We start from the raw sequence: 14456 nt of genomic DNA, 5'->3' as shown, positions 1-14456 counted from the left end.
GGATCTAATTTTTGCAATATATGTGGACATAATAGAAAGCTAGTAAATGCCAAATTTGCTCTTCAATTCAAATAATATTTCCACTTACCTTAATAGAGTTTTCTGATATAGATTTTTCTATTTCTGCTAGTATTTTCATTTGGTGTTCACTGGCTGCTGAAAGAAGCCTGTGATTTTTGTAAAATGCGATCAACAGGTCTATTGCTTGATTCCTCCTAAAAGGACGCACTTCAGGACTGAAGGCAGCAGACACAAGAAATGGTACCAACGTCCAGTTCCCTTCCCAGAATATTTTCAAGGCCGAATCAAATAAATCAACTTGCAGCAAACAGTCCCTGAAAATCAAGGAGTTTAAGTTAAACCAAATTTGTTTCCTAAGTGTAACAGGCACACAAAAATCAGCAAAAATGGAAAAATTACTAACTCAAAACATGTCCATGAAGAGACTAAAACAAGACAATACAACCTCTTTATTTAATTTCTCTGATGAACTTATGGCATATGCCCACACAAATTTACAGAAACAGAACATGGGGAATGGATGGTAGCTGTGACTTTTCTCCGCTTATTGACAATAGCTCCGTTTAAAATGTATGAACACATTTTCCCACAGTAATATGGCTGAATAAAAACCTCTTGGGCTTCTAACTGTATCAAGTGGTTACACATCATTGTGAGACTGACATTTAAATACTGCATTTATTGGTATCATCACTACTACATGTGAGTTTCACATATGCTACAATGTGTTTAAAAAAGATATGTCTATCCTATTTGAATTTGAGAATATGTGAATATCTTTTGATAAATGTTGGTAGGACGCAGCAAAACAAAATTATTTCCTATGAAACTCTCTGGTACACCATTCAATTGATGTAGATGAAAAGTGCCAAATTTCACAACGGTCTGAATTTTCATTTTATCATGTTTGAGCAAATAAAGGCCACATGGCCAAAATTGGTTGCACCTGAACTTTTATCACAAGATTAAAGTAAAAAGTAAATCTCAAATATAGGCCACACTACTAAATTTACCATAGATTATTAAGTGTCACTACTATGTACATGATACAGACACTAAATTACGTTGGCAACCCTACATAACAATTGAGCAACTTCAAGCCATCAGCTATGCACTATGCAGACAAACGTAACTATTTTTTCTCCAGAATGAAGCAATGTATAGTGTTATACTGTGTGCAGCTAGTCAAAAAACAGCCATTAGGATATCTTTTACCTATAGATAGACAGCTAGGTAGGCAGATATTCAGTGATCACAGGCCCGGCAGACCACGCTCTGTTCCCACAAACTGCCTCCATTCCTTTCTGTTCTGAGCCCAGTTCCTCCAGGTGTCTTCAATTCCCAGGGCTGCTAGGTCCTTCGCCAGGTCGTCCATCCATCACGGCCTTGGCCATCCAATGGGGCATTTGTTGTTTGGTTTCCCTGCTAGTGCCATCTTTGCCTGTTTTCCATCTGGCATAAAGGCTACATGGCCGACCCATTGTATTCTTTTGTTCTTTATCTTCTATAGGATAGTTGGTTGTCGCATCAGAAGGTAGATTTCCTCGTTTTTCCTCCTCCTCCATTGTCCGTTATCTAATACTGGTCCCCATATCTTGCCCATTACTCTTCTTTCAAATATTAATAGTTTTTCCCTTCTCACTTAGTCATGCTCCATGTTTCTGAACTGTACATTACTGCTGGGCGTATCACTGCATTGTAGATTTTTATCTTAAGTGTTCAACGAGATCGATTTCGAGCCGAGTGTCTCTCTGAGAAATTGCATACATTTCATTCCTACTACTATTCTCTCCTTGATGTCCATTTTTATGTTGTTGTCCATGGTAAACCAAGATCCCAAGTATTTGAACTAGTGTACTCTCTTGAACCTCTTGCCACCTATCTCAAGAAATTATTCCTGCCCTTGTCTTCTTCCTAATTGCATGAACTCTGTTTTGTCTCGATTCACTTTGAGCCCCACCTTCTGTGCAAATTGTCCATTTTCTGGCACATTTCTTTCAACTCGTGCTTTGATTCACTTAGTAGTACTATGTCATCTGCATATGCAAGACAATTGAAGTTACAGTCCATCTCTACTCCAATCCACTTCTGTTGCCTACACTCTTATTACTTTTTCTAAGAGGACACTGAACAGAACACATGAGAAAGCACCCCCTTGTCTGAGGCCTGTCTCAATCTCAAATGTTTCTCATGTGGCTCCTCGGAAACATACTGCTGCCTTTGACCCTCCCATACAAGCCTGCACCATTCTCACTAGCTTCTCAGGGATTCTGAAGTCATGCATTGCACTGTACAGGCTATTCCTGTTGATGCTGTCATATTCATGTTGAAAATTGACAAACAAGCTGTAGATGTCTTTATCATATTGCCAGTGTATTTCAAACAATTGTCTTAGTGTGAGAATGTGATCTACTGTCGATTAGTTTGGTCGAAAGCCACCTTGGTACTCCTGTAGGTTGCTCTCTATGAATGGTTGCAATTATCTGAGGATAACGATGGACAGCACCTTATACGTTACATTCAACAAGCTGATTCCTCTGTAGTTACCACATTCCATTTTGCGTCACTTCTTGTATATTGGGCATATTATAGCAAATTTTCATTCTTCTGGCAGTGTCTCCTTCTCCTATATCAACTGGATCAGTTTACATATCTCTAAGTGTAAGCTCTCACCTCCCTCCTTGATTAATTCTGATGTTATTCTGTCCTCCCCTGGGGCTTTGTTGTTTCTGAGTCCTTTGATTGCCATCTTCACATCTTCTTCACCAACTTCCCATTCTTCTTCATCTTTACTTTCCTTGCAGGTAATATCTCATCTTGGTCTGGGCGATTCAACAGTTCTGAGAAGTATTCTTTCCATCTTTCTACAATTCTTTCCTTGTCATTCATCAAGTTGCCTTTCTTACCTCTAATGTAAAAAGTTGGGCTCTGAAATCCACATTTCTGATTTTTTATGTACTGGAAGAATTGCTTTGAGTTCTTGGTTTGGCACTCTGCCCCAACTTTTTCTAGCAAACTGGTTAGATACATTCTCTTCTCCGCTCTTAGAATTTGCTTTGTTTCCCTTCTGATGTTGATAAAATGTTTCCTTTTCTGCTCATTTTCTCTGTCAGCTAGCCACTTCTCCCTCGTCTTCCTTCTCTTTTCTGTAGCCTTCTGGCATGTCTTGCTGAACCATTTCCTCTTCTGCATTATCTTCTTTCTTCCTAATATATCCTCCACTACACTTAGTACCGTGGACTTTATTTCTTTCCACTTTTCCTCCACGTTCCAGGGTCTTTAGGACCTCAAAACAGTTTTTGATTTCTATAGCATATTGTTCTTTAATGGCACTTTCTCGTAGTTTCTCAACATTCAAAGCAGGTTCTAGTGTCCCCTTCTTCTTATGCATGTAGGTGAACATGAGTTAAAGCCTGCACGCAATGAGGAAGTCGTCTCACGCACAGTCGGCCCCTCTATACGACCTGACATCCACGACTCTATGGCTATAGAACTGGCCCACCAAGATGTGACTTATCTAGTTGGTGATTCTTCCATCCAGTGAACACCATGTTCCCTTATGTATTCTGTTGTGTTCGAAGTAAATCGAACTTACCCTCAGGTTCTTTGAGATAGCTAAGCTGATCATCCTCTGACCATTCTCATTGGTCTACCTGTGCGTTCCTATAGTTGGTATGTAGAATTCTTTTCCTGTTTTTTCCATTAAAATCTCCCAGCACTATCCCGATATTTCCAGTTGGTGTGCTCTCGTTTGTTCTAGTTGGTCATACAACTCTTCCTTTTCCTCATCTGTTTTATCCTCAGTTGGGGCATGAACATTTTACTTACAATTAACCCTAAAGTAAATAATGTAGGGTAACAAAGAGCACAATTATGTACTTGTGGTGCTGAAAAGCAGAGGTGCAATGGTTTCTTTCCTCAAAAACAGCTACTGTGTTTGTGAACAAGGTATAAGTTTTTTCTGCTTTCTGTTCATAAGTCTTTAATGGTTTACAAAAGTAACTGCATTGATTTCAACCCACAAGATATGTGAAAATACAATTTTGAAACTGACAATTTATAGTCATAAGGGAAAAAATCTCTATTATAGATTGCATCATGGTTTTATATGTGTGCAAATACAGTATACAACAGGTCTGGTTACCAATTTCTTACTTCCAATTTTCTGAGTAACCCTTGATGTTGCATGTTCTACTTTTTAGCCTCCCATTAACCTAGTCTGCACACAACTACTGTCACTTCTTTCTATACAGCAACACTCGTTAATCTGAAAAATGATTTGAACAGTCCTGTAACAGATTTTGTCCTCTGACCATAAATCACTATACCCAGTCAAATGTGAAAAGGAATGGCAGCTTAAAGATGACTCTGAACAAATTGTGCTGCTTGACATTTCTGAGACACAATAAAGTTTGCGTATGACAAAAGTCACATTATGTGCAAGAAAAATTGCAGGACCTGTGTGAAATGAACCCATGAGCTTTCACTGCAAGCTTGGGATTAATACTACTAAGCCAATAAGCCACACAAAATATTATTCCAAAATGACAATATAACATGTAGAACAGAAAGAAAGATGTTTGAGAGGAAAAATTAAATGTTGGCCAATTCCACAATACAAAATTCATGCTGGTACATGGTATTATGAAGAAAAAGTGTAACTCTTTGGGCCCACGATATTCCTTCTGTACACCATGTGCCATTTGTTTTAAAATTACTTCTCTGCATTTAGTTACATTCAAGCTTACATCTTGCAGTAAATTATAAGAACCATAAACGGTTACGATCTAAGACAGTAAAAAACCAAGACCAACTTCAACGAAAGCTACAGCTGAATTTTGCTATTACACTAATAAATCGTTATGAGGTTTTTATCACATACCTTTTATTGAAAAAATTTTCTAGAGCTGTTCTGTAAATATCAACTATATCCTGTGAACCACTCTGTAATTTATTTTTCTTTTTTGAGGGATTTTCACTGGAAGTGTTCTTCAGGTACTCTGAACACCTCAAAAGGAAAATGCAACACACAGTAATTTTTGGGCTCATATCAATGTAAACGGCTGCTTTTCTTTCTCCTTTGTCCAGCAGTTTTGTTAATATTTCTGCCAACAGTTTCTGGTTTACATTGGACACAGTAGAAAACTTCTTCACATTTGAAAGCTTTCTCAAACAGCTCCTGCAAAAAAAATTACCACACACATTAAGTCATCATCCTTAATGGTAAGAATTTATTCTGTGTCAACTCACAATATAAAGTGTTTGGACAATATTCATCGTAGGAGCTGGTATGCTTGTGTGTGTGTGTGTGTGTGTGTGTGTGTGTGTGTGTGTGTGTGTGTCAATAGTAAAGTTATTAACATCACAGTAACTATAGTAACTGTTATGCCTTCAGTATCACTAACATACCCAATACGCATTTCCAGAGGTTTTTGATGTACATCACGGATACAGAACTCCAGTAACTCAAACAACGGTAAAAGCATGTCCACACACAGAGCCATATCAGGTTCAGTGGCAAGGTATACTTCCAGCAAATCAATAACACGAATACGAAAATGGGTCAACGCACGTTCGTCACGAGACTGCTTTTTGCTCTCTTTGGCTTTTTTGTTTTGTTTCAATAAACTGAATGCCTGTGATAAAGCAGCATCCAAACGCTTGCCTTCTTCTTCATCCATTTCATCCAAGTCAACTGACTCCTGCAACCAAAGAAATCAAAGTTTAAAAATGTTGAACATTATGACAGATTTATAATTCCTCCTTTTGAGTTTCATATTATAACACAGCTGTTTTGAAAAGCACAAGGAGTAGAAATTAAGTATTATGCATTTGCAAAAACAGCATTACGTAATTTTTAGGTCTGCAAGTATTAACCCTATCTACATGCATTTTCAATAATGCGGATTACCAGTGGGAGGGTACTTTACGATCAGTACAAGAAGTTTAAAAATAACAAATGTCATTAATTTTTGCTGACTCATCAACAACATTTTTTAAAGAGAGAATGATATGTTAAGTAGGATCCATAACCTGAAAATACTGAATAAGTCTGTTGTGAAAAGTTACATCTACTACTAAGACTTACATTTTTTGGTTAAGTTTTACTGAAAAATCTAAAACAATTATGGTACCTGGTAGAAGAATTCATTAACAGATATTACTACTTTTTTGCAATTTTATAATGTTAAGTACATGACAATACTTTCACAAGGTCGGGGTAAAGTGATGGCCCCCACTCCCCAATGGTACTGCTATGTTTAAAGCTACTTGTAACTAGCAAAAATGCCTCATATTATTTTTGAGTGGAAGTTAACTTGGATTAGTAAATCCTATATTCAGTATACTGTAACAAGGAGAGCCACAATTCTGAATACAAATATACTCCGCCTACAGTACTCACAGTGTCAGTCAGAGGTGCTGAAGAGCCCAGCGCCTGTTGTACAGCCATGCGTACTTTATCATTAACTTTCATATCCTCTTCATCCATTTCTTCATCCAAAAATGTACCCTCAGAATCACTGTCAGATTCGCTGTTGGAATTTTCATTTGCATCTGCACCAGAATGGGCTTCATTTGGCATTACAGAGCTACTTGTGGCCATTTTTTTATTTTTTCTCTGTTTATTTGTAGTATTTTTGCCACTGCTGTTACTATCTTCACTATCATCGTCTCCTTCATTCTCACTACTGTCTTCACTGTCACTATAATCTTTACGTCCAGTCAGTGGATTCTCTTCAGCATTTGGATTCAAAACCTATAACAACAATAATACATTTACTTCTGTCCTCCAGTTGCTCAAAATATATTGCAAAAGTATTAAAATACATATTTTTCATGGTGTATTGTTTCCAAACATGAGTGAGAATACGATTATTTCCATTTGTGAAAATCTATTTAGGTAGAGGATTTAGCCTCAAAATCATCTCATCAAAAATGTACATTATAGCATACTTACATCTAATATCTGATGAACTGCTGTAGGTGTAAGATGCATACAAAGATGTGGGAACACACAGCCAGCAAGACTGCGTAAGAGGTGAGAATTATGAGATAACAAAGAAAGCAGCAAGTCAACTGCCACTTCCACCCAATGTGGTTCCCCGTATTCCAGCTGTGATTCTCGTAGCCTTCGTGATTTATGAGTGCCACTTGATACATGTGCCAAACAGCTGTGGAGTTCCTATGGGCCAACAGTGCAACAAAGAAAGAAATAATTTTGTTGAACATTATGAGGTAGAATTTAACAAAAATTGACACACACACACACATACACAGAGAGAGAGAGACAGAGAGAGAGAGAGAGAGAGAGAGAGAGAGAGAGAGAGAGAGAGAGAGAGGGAGAGAGAGGGAGAGCAGTCTGGTTGGGATGAGCGTTTTGTCGGTTGGATTGAATGAGAGAAATTACTGACTTACCTGACAATCTACATTTCACCAATGCATAGTGTGCCTGAACTAGCATTTTTCACATTACTTAGACTAATTACAATAGCGATAAGCTTTATTTTATGTAGGTAGCTAAACTGGTCTCCTCTGTGTCCTTCACAAGCAGTGAACCAGCAAGTACATCAACAGCCAAGGCAGTAACAAGCTTTATTCCATTTTAGATACTATTATGAAGAAATACAAACCTGCAGTGCCTCCTCCGCCATAGTTGGATCTGCAAAAAGTTGTAATCCCATGTGAAGGAACATTGTATGGAAAACTGGGATCACAGATGCTTTTTCTTCTTTGTTGGTGCCACTGCCATCTCCCACTTTTTGTTCAAGTTCCTGCACTACATTTATCATCTCCTTCCATGCTTGTAATGACTGCAAGTATATAAAAAAAAATACACCAATAAATTTATTTTTCTACTTCCAAAGAATGAACTCAATACCCTGTTTTGGAATGATTGTTGCCCAGATAATTAGTACAACACAAATTTCAGCAGTTTATAGCATTAGAGGTATCTCATAGGATCTTCCACACTAGCATAAAGGAAGGGGGGGGGGGGGGGGGGTTGAATAAAAAAAATCACAAAAAAAGATGAGTTATGAAGACAAACACAAATTCTGGCCTTACATTTTCTCTCACCAGTTTGAATTTTCTATTGTTCTATTGTCATTTTGTTCACGTGTAGTGGGTCAGCAACATAATTACTAATTTTTCAATGAATTTGAGGCCAATTTTCTGTGTTACTTCCTGTGGTTTCCTGAAAGTTTTAGAAGATCAAAGTCATTTGCAAATCCCAGGCTGTTTAAATTAACACAATTAAAATTTTATCACCATGAAGACTGCATGCAAGTGATGTTAAATTGCGGTGACAATATTATGAAAAAGGATAGTTGCCCCTCACCATTTAGCAGAGATGCTGAGTCACAGATGGCACAACAGAAAGACTGTCGGAAAGTGAGCTTTCAGCCAACAAGGCCTTTGTCGAAAACAAACAACATACACACAAACACTCACACAAACCCAACACTCACACACATGACCACAGTCTCTGGCAGCTGGAGCCAATGTCTGGCTTCAGCTGACAGAGACTGTGGTCTGTGTGTGTGTGTGTGTGTGTGTGTGTGTGTGTGTGTGTGTGTGTGTGTGTGCGCGTGCTTGTGCTTGTGTGTGTGTGTTTTGACAAAAGCCTTGTTGACCAAAAGCTCACTTTCTGACAATCTTGTTGTTGTGCCTATTTGCAACTCAACATCTCCACTATACAGTGAGTAGCAACTATTCTTTTCACAACACTGTTACAGTCCATCCAGGATTTTCCATTGTTTAAATTGCTGTGAAATGTACTACTTGTTTGGATGTAAAGAAGGTAGGAATAATGCCATCTACATTCTGTATACAAGGAAAGATGATGCCACAGGTTTCTCATTCAGAAATTATATTTGTTCATGAGGAGACTGTGTTATCCCCCTGTAAGAAGGAGAAAAATGTATCAACAAGTGTCGGAATTTGACAGCAGCAGGATCATGCCTTTTCCCAAGACTATAGTTTACTGTTCTGCGATATTGGTGATTGCATCGGCTAAGATGCCACAATCATCATGTGAGTGCGGAATCAATGGATTGAGAAGAGTTTCCATTCAACTAGTGCCTGAGAGGGTAAACATACTGTCTACTTTACCGTGCCAGATTGTACAGCCACATCACATCAGGAAATGGGCTGGTTAGCAGCAATAAAAGTGCCACACAGACAGTGTAACGATATTTGGAACATTATTGACTGTCAGCAAAGGATGGTGGTGGTGGTAGTGGTAGTGGTGGTGGTGGGAGGGTGCATGGGACAGGTTTTACACCGGAGATGGTTACAAGGGTAAGAGCCAGAGGGTAGGGGAGTTGGTTTGGGGATTGCATAGGGATGAACCAAGAGGTTACGAAGGTTAGGTGGATGGCGGAAAGACACTCGTGGTGGAGTGGGGAGGATTTCATGAAGGATGGATCATTTCAGGGCAGGATTTGAGGAAGTCCCGGAAAGTATCCTGTCACAAGTGGGGCACTTTTGGGGTTCTTCTGTGGGAGGTTCTGGGTTTGAGGGAATGAGGAAGTGGCTCTGGTTATTTGCTTCTGTACCAGGTCGAGAGGGTAGTTGCGGGATGCGAAAGCTGTTTTCAGGTTGTTGGTGTAATGGTTCAGGGATTCAGGACTGGAGCAGATTCGTTTGCCATGAAGCTGCAGGGAAGGGACCGTTTGATATGGAACGGGTGGCAGCTGTCATAATGGAGGTACTGTTGCTTGTTGGTGGGTTTCATGTGGATGGATGTGTGAAGCTGGCCATTGGACAGATGGAGGTCAATGTTGAGGAAAGTGGCATGGGATTTCGGGTAGGACCAGATGAATCTGATGGAACCAAAGGAGTTGAGGTTGGAGAGGAAATTCTGGAGTTCTTTTTCACTGTGAGTCCACATCATGAAGATGTCATCAATAAATCTGTACCAAACTTTGGGTTGGCGTACGAGGGGGCCATCCTGGTACCCATGGCTGTTCCCTTTAATTGTTGGTATGTCTGGCCTTCAAAAGTGAAGAAGTTGTGAGTTAGGATGAAGCTGGCTAAGGTAATGAGGAAAGAGGTTTTAGGTAGGGTGGCAGGTGATCGGCGTGAAAGGAAGTGCTCCATCGCAACGAGGGCCTGGACGTGCAGGATATCTGTGTATAGGGAAGTGGCATGGTTTCTAGGGGTAACAGACTGGCTAAGGATTCCAGATGTTCGAGAAAGTGGTTGGTGTCTTTGATAAAGGATGGGAGACTGCATGTAATGGGTTGAAGGTGTTGATCTATGTAGGCAGAGATACATTCTGTGGGGGCTTGGTAACCAGATACAATGGGGCGGCCGGGATGTTTGTGTTTGCGAATTTTAGGAAGTAGGTAGAAGGTAGGAGTGCGGCGTGTTGGTGGGGTCAGGAGGTAGAATGAGTCAGGTAAAAGGTTTTGTAGGGGGCCTAAGGTTCTGAGGATTCCTTTAAGCTCCACCTGGACATCAGGAATGGGATTACCTTTGCAAACTTTGTCTGTAGTGTTGTCTGAAAGCTGACACAGTCCCTCAGCCACATACTCCCGACGATCAAGTAACACGGTCGCGGAACCCTTGTCAGCCAGAAGAATGACAATGGATCGGTCAGCTTTCAGATCACAGATAGCATGGGCTTCAGCTGTGGTGATGTTGGGAGTAGGATTAAGGTTTTTCAAGAAAGATTGAGAGGCAAGGCTAGAAGTGAGAAATTCATGGAAGGTTTGGAGAAGGTGATTTTGAGGAAGAGGAGGTGGGTCCCACTGTGATGGAGGACAGAACTGTTCCAGGCAGGGTTCAATTTGGATAGTGTCTTGGGGAGTTGGATCATTAGGAGTAGGATTAGGATTATTTTTCTTCGTCGCAAAGTGATTTTTCCAGCAGAGACTATGAGTGTAGGACAGTAAATCTTTGACGAGGGCTGTTTGGTTGAATATGGGAGTGCGGCTGAAGGTGAGGCCTTTGGATAGGACAGAGGTTTCGGATTGGGATAGAGGTTTGGAGGAAAGGTTAACTACTGAATTGGGGTGTTGTGGTTCCAGATTGTGTTGACTAGAATTTTGAGGTTTTGAGGGGAGTGGAGTTGGATGTGGGAGATTGAGTAGATGGGAGAGACTGGGTCTGTGAGCAATGAGAGGAGGTTGAGGTTTGTTGGAAAAGTTGTGGAGGGTGAGTGAGTTGCCTTTCCGGAGGTGGGAAACCAGGAGATTGGATACTTTTTTGAGGTGGAGAGTGGCATGCTGTTTTAATTTGCGGTTGGCCTGTAGGAGGATGCTCTGAACAGCTGGTATAGATGTGGGAGAGGAAAGATTGAGGACTTTGATTAGGGATAGAAGTTGGTGGGTGTGTTCATTGGCTGAGTTGATGTGTAGGTGAAGGATTAGGCGGGTGAGGGCTATGGATTGTTCAGTGTAGAACTGGTATAGGGACTGGTGGAAAGAAGGGTTACAGCCAGAGATGGGAACTTTAAATGTGAGGCCTTTGGAGGTAATGCCAAACGTCAGACAAGCCTGAGTAAATATATCCTCTCTTTCCGTTACCCACCAGGCCTCAACCTCCGCTAATTTCAAATTGCCGCCCCTCGTACATCACTTGTCACTCCACAACATCTTTGCCTCTGTACCTCCGCCTCGACTGACATCTCTGCCTAAACTATTTGCCATTACATAAGTCTGCCTGTGTCTGTATAGGTACAGATGGATATGTGTACGTGCGCGAGTGTATACCTGTCCCTTTTTCCCCCTAAAGTAAGTCTTTTCACTCCCAGGATTGGAATGACTCCTTACCCTCTCCCTTAAGACTCACATCCTTTCGCCTTTCCCTCTCCTTCCCTCTTTCCTGATGAAGCAACCGTGGGTTGCGAAAGCTTGAAATTTGTGTGTGTGTCTGTGTGTTTTTTATTGTGTCTATCTACCAGCGCTTTCTCGTTCGGTAGGTCACAGAATCTTTGTTTTTTTTTAATATATTTTTCCCATGTGGAATATGTTTGATAATGATACACTGAAAAGCCAAAGAAACTGGTACACCTGCCTAACATCGTGAAAGGACCCCACGAGCACGCAGATGTGGAATGGACTCTACTAATGTCTGAAGTTGTTCTGGCGGGAATTGGCACCATGAATCTTGCAGGGCTATCCATAAATCCGTAAGAGTATGAGGGAGTGGAGATCTCTTCTACAGAGTGCATTGCAAGGAATCCCAGATATGCTCAATAATTTTCATGGCTGGGGAGTTTGGTGGCCAGCAGAAAAGTTTAAACTCAGAAGAATGTTCCTGGAGCCACTCTGTAGGAATTATGGACATGTGGGGTGTCGTATTGTCCTGCTGGAATTGGCCAAGTCTGTCAGATTGCACAATGGACATAAATGGATGCAGGTGATCAGACAGGATGCTTATATTCATCTCACTTGTCAAGAGTTGTATCTAGATGCATTAGGTTCCCACATCACTCCAACTGCACACACACCCTCATCATTACAGATCCTCCATCCAGTTTGAACAGTCTCCTTGTGAAATGCAGGTTCCATGGATTCATGACGTTGTCTCCATATCCATACACATCCATACATTCAATACAATTTGAAACGGGACTCATCCAAGCAGCCAACATGTATCCAGTCATCAACCGTCCAATGTTGGAGTTAATAGGCTCATGTGAGTCGCAAAGCTTTATGATGTGCAGTCGTCAAGGGTATATGAGTGGGCCTTCGGCTCTGAAAGCCCATATCAATGATATTTCATTGAATGGTTTGCATGCTGGCACTTGTTGATGGCCAGCATTGAAATCTGCAGCAATTTGCAGAAGGATTGCACTACTTTCACATTGAACAATTCTCTTCAGCTGTCATTGGTCCCGTTCTTGCAGGATCTTTTCCTAGCCACAGTGATGTCGAAGGTTCGATGTTTTAGCTGATTCCTGCTATTAACAGTACGCTCGTGAAATGGTTGTATGGGAAAATCCCCGCTTCATCACTACCTCAGAGATGCTGTGTCCCATCGCTCATCTGCTGACAACAACACCATATTCAAACTCACTTAAATCTTGACAATCTGTCACTGTAGGAGCACTAACCTATCAAACAACTGTGCCAGGCACTTGTTGGCTTACATAGACGCTGCCAACAGCAGCACCGTATTCTGCCTGTTTACATATCTCTGTATTTCACACGTCGATACCTGTTTCTTTGGAACTTCAGTGTATGTGGTTGCTGAGAAACAGCCATGTTTAGAACTGCAATCTCCTTTCTCAAATCTGTTTTTATGGGGTTGACTCAGAAATGCTCATCTGAACTTAACTCTGGATTTTGTGATGGTTAACTTGAAATCTACCATTTTCACTCATTTTGGATGGTGTTCCACATTTTAAAGTGCCAATTTCTTTCGTGCAACAACCCATGGTCTTCAGCTACTTCTTGACTTAGTTGTTGAATCCTGCCATATAAGATTCGGAGAGAGTCTGTGTGTTCAGTCCAAGACAGGTAAACACCTGTAGTTATCTGAATTGCTATTAACTCCTTTTTAGTGGAGGGGTTCATTAAGCAACAGGCGAATGTTCATGTAATTTTTTGTTTGTCAAGAATTGTGACAGTTACACGAAACAAGGTCCAAACCATGTCACTGGCCTATTTCCCACACACTAAAACTGCATCTCCTCCACGTACTATTCATCTGTTTTTGAGGAGTGGGGGTGTCCAGGGTTGGTCTATATTGGGATGTTTGTGTTAACTTATCAGAGTTTCATGCTTCTTCATAGTTCAAAACTTTATTGAATGCTTTTGTCATGATTTCAGCAGTAACAAAGGAAGGCTGTATTTTTGTAGTTGTCTTTCAAAGGTTTTGTATATAGTTTCTGGAACTGCTTTTGCTGTAGTTTTGTTGTATTGAATATACCACTAATTTCTGGTATTATTTTTTGATTTATCAGATAACTTGTATGAACTTTTCTGACATTTTAAGGCGGATGGTATTTTATTCTCCATTGTGGACTTGAAATTTCAATCAAGCATGGCATCTTTCTTCACGAATTAGACCACGTTTAAGTACACCAGATACGTCTTTGACTTGAGAATATGGAGGCTACGTTTCCACCTCGTTGTTTGCCACTTAATATTTTTTCTTCTGAATATTCGTTAACCTTCTGGTTCTATTACGCAAAGGATATTTGCTACTCACAATACAGCAGGGATGCTGGGTCGCAGATAGACACAACAAAAAGCTTCCAGGCTCTTCACTTTGCGCATAGGTATACAAACAAAACTGTTTGAGCTGTTCTTTCACTTGATGTACTATTCATAATTCTAAGTTGAGTGTAGTCAATTCTGCACAGCCTTAAAACCTGTATATTCATTTTTGTAAACCCTGTACTATATTTAAACTTTTATAAACATGCAACAAAACTAAATTTGTTTTTATACATTAATTCATTCCTTTTCCTATGTAATATA

At 40.3% G+C, this 14456-nt stretch overlaps 1 protein-coding gene across 1 annotated transcript in view; it reads right to left on the bottom strand.

Moving 5' to 3' along the window:
* Window positions 1–14456, bottom strand: part of LOC126284994 (myb-binding protein 1A) — a 90753-nt gene that overhangs the window by 37950 nt on the left and 38347 nt on the right. Inside the window, exons 10-15 of the mRNA XM_049984286.1 lie at window positions 7653–7832; window positions 6980–7204; window positions 6425–6778; window positions 5431–5723; window positions 4904–5200; window positions 89–335 (exon numbers count right to left, since the gene is read on the bottom strand). Of these exons, the coding sequence (XP_049840243.1) occupies window positions 89–335; window positions 4904–5200; window positions 5431–5723; window positions 6425–6778; window positions 6980–7204; window positions 7653–7832 (1596 nt within the window). The remainder of the gene's footprint in view (window positions 1–88; window positions 336–4903; window positions 5201–5430; window positions 5724–6424; window positions 6779–6979; window positions 7205–7652; window positions 7833–14456) is intronic.

The sequence above is a fragment of the Schistocerca gregaria genome, chromosome 8, assembly GCF_023897955.1.
Source record: "Schistocerca gregaria isolate iqSchGreg1 chromosome 8, iqSchGreg1.2, whole genome shotgun sequence".
In the NCBI taxonomy this organism is placed as follows: domain Eukaryota; kingdom Metazoa; phylum Arthropoda; class Insecta; order Orthoptera; family Acrididae; genus Schistocerca; species Schistocerca gregaria.
The sequence above is the reverse complement of the archived record's forward strand: the minus strand, read 5'-3'. Positions and strand labels throughout refer to the sequence as shown.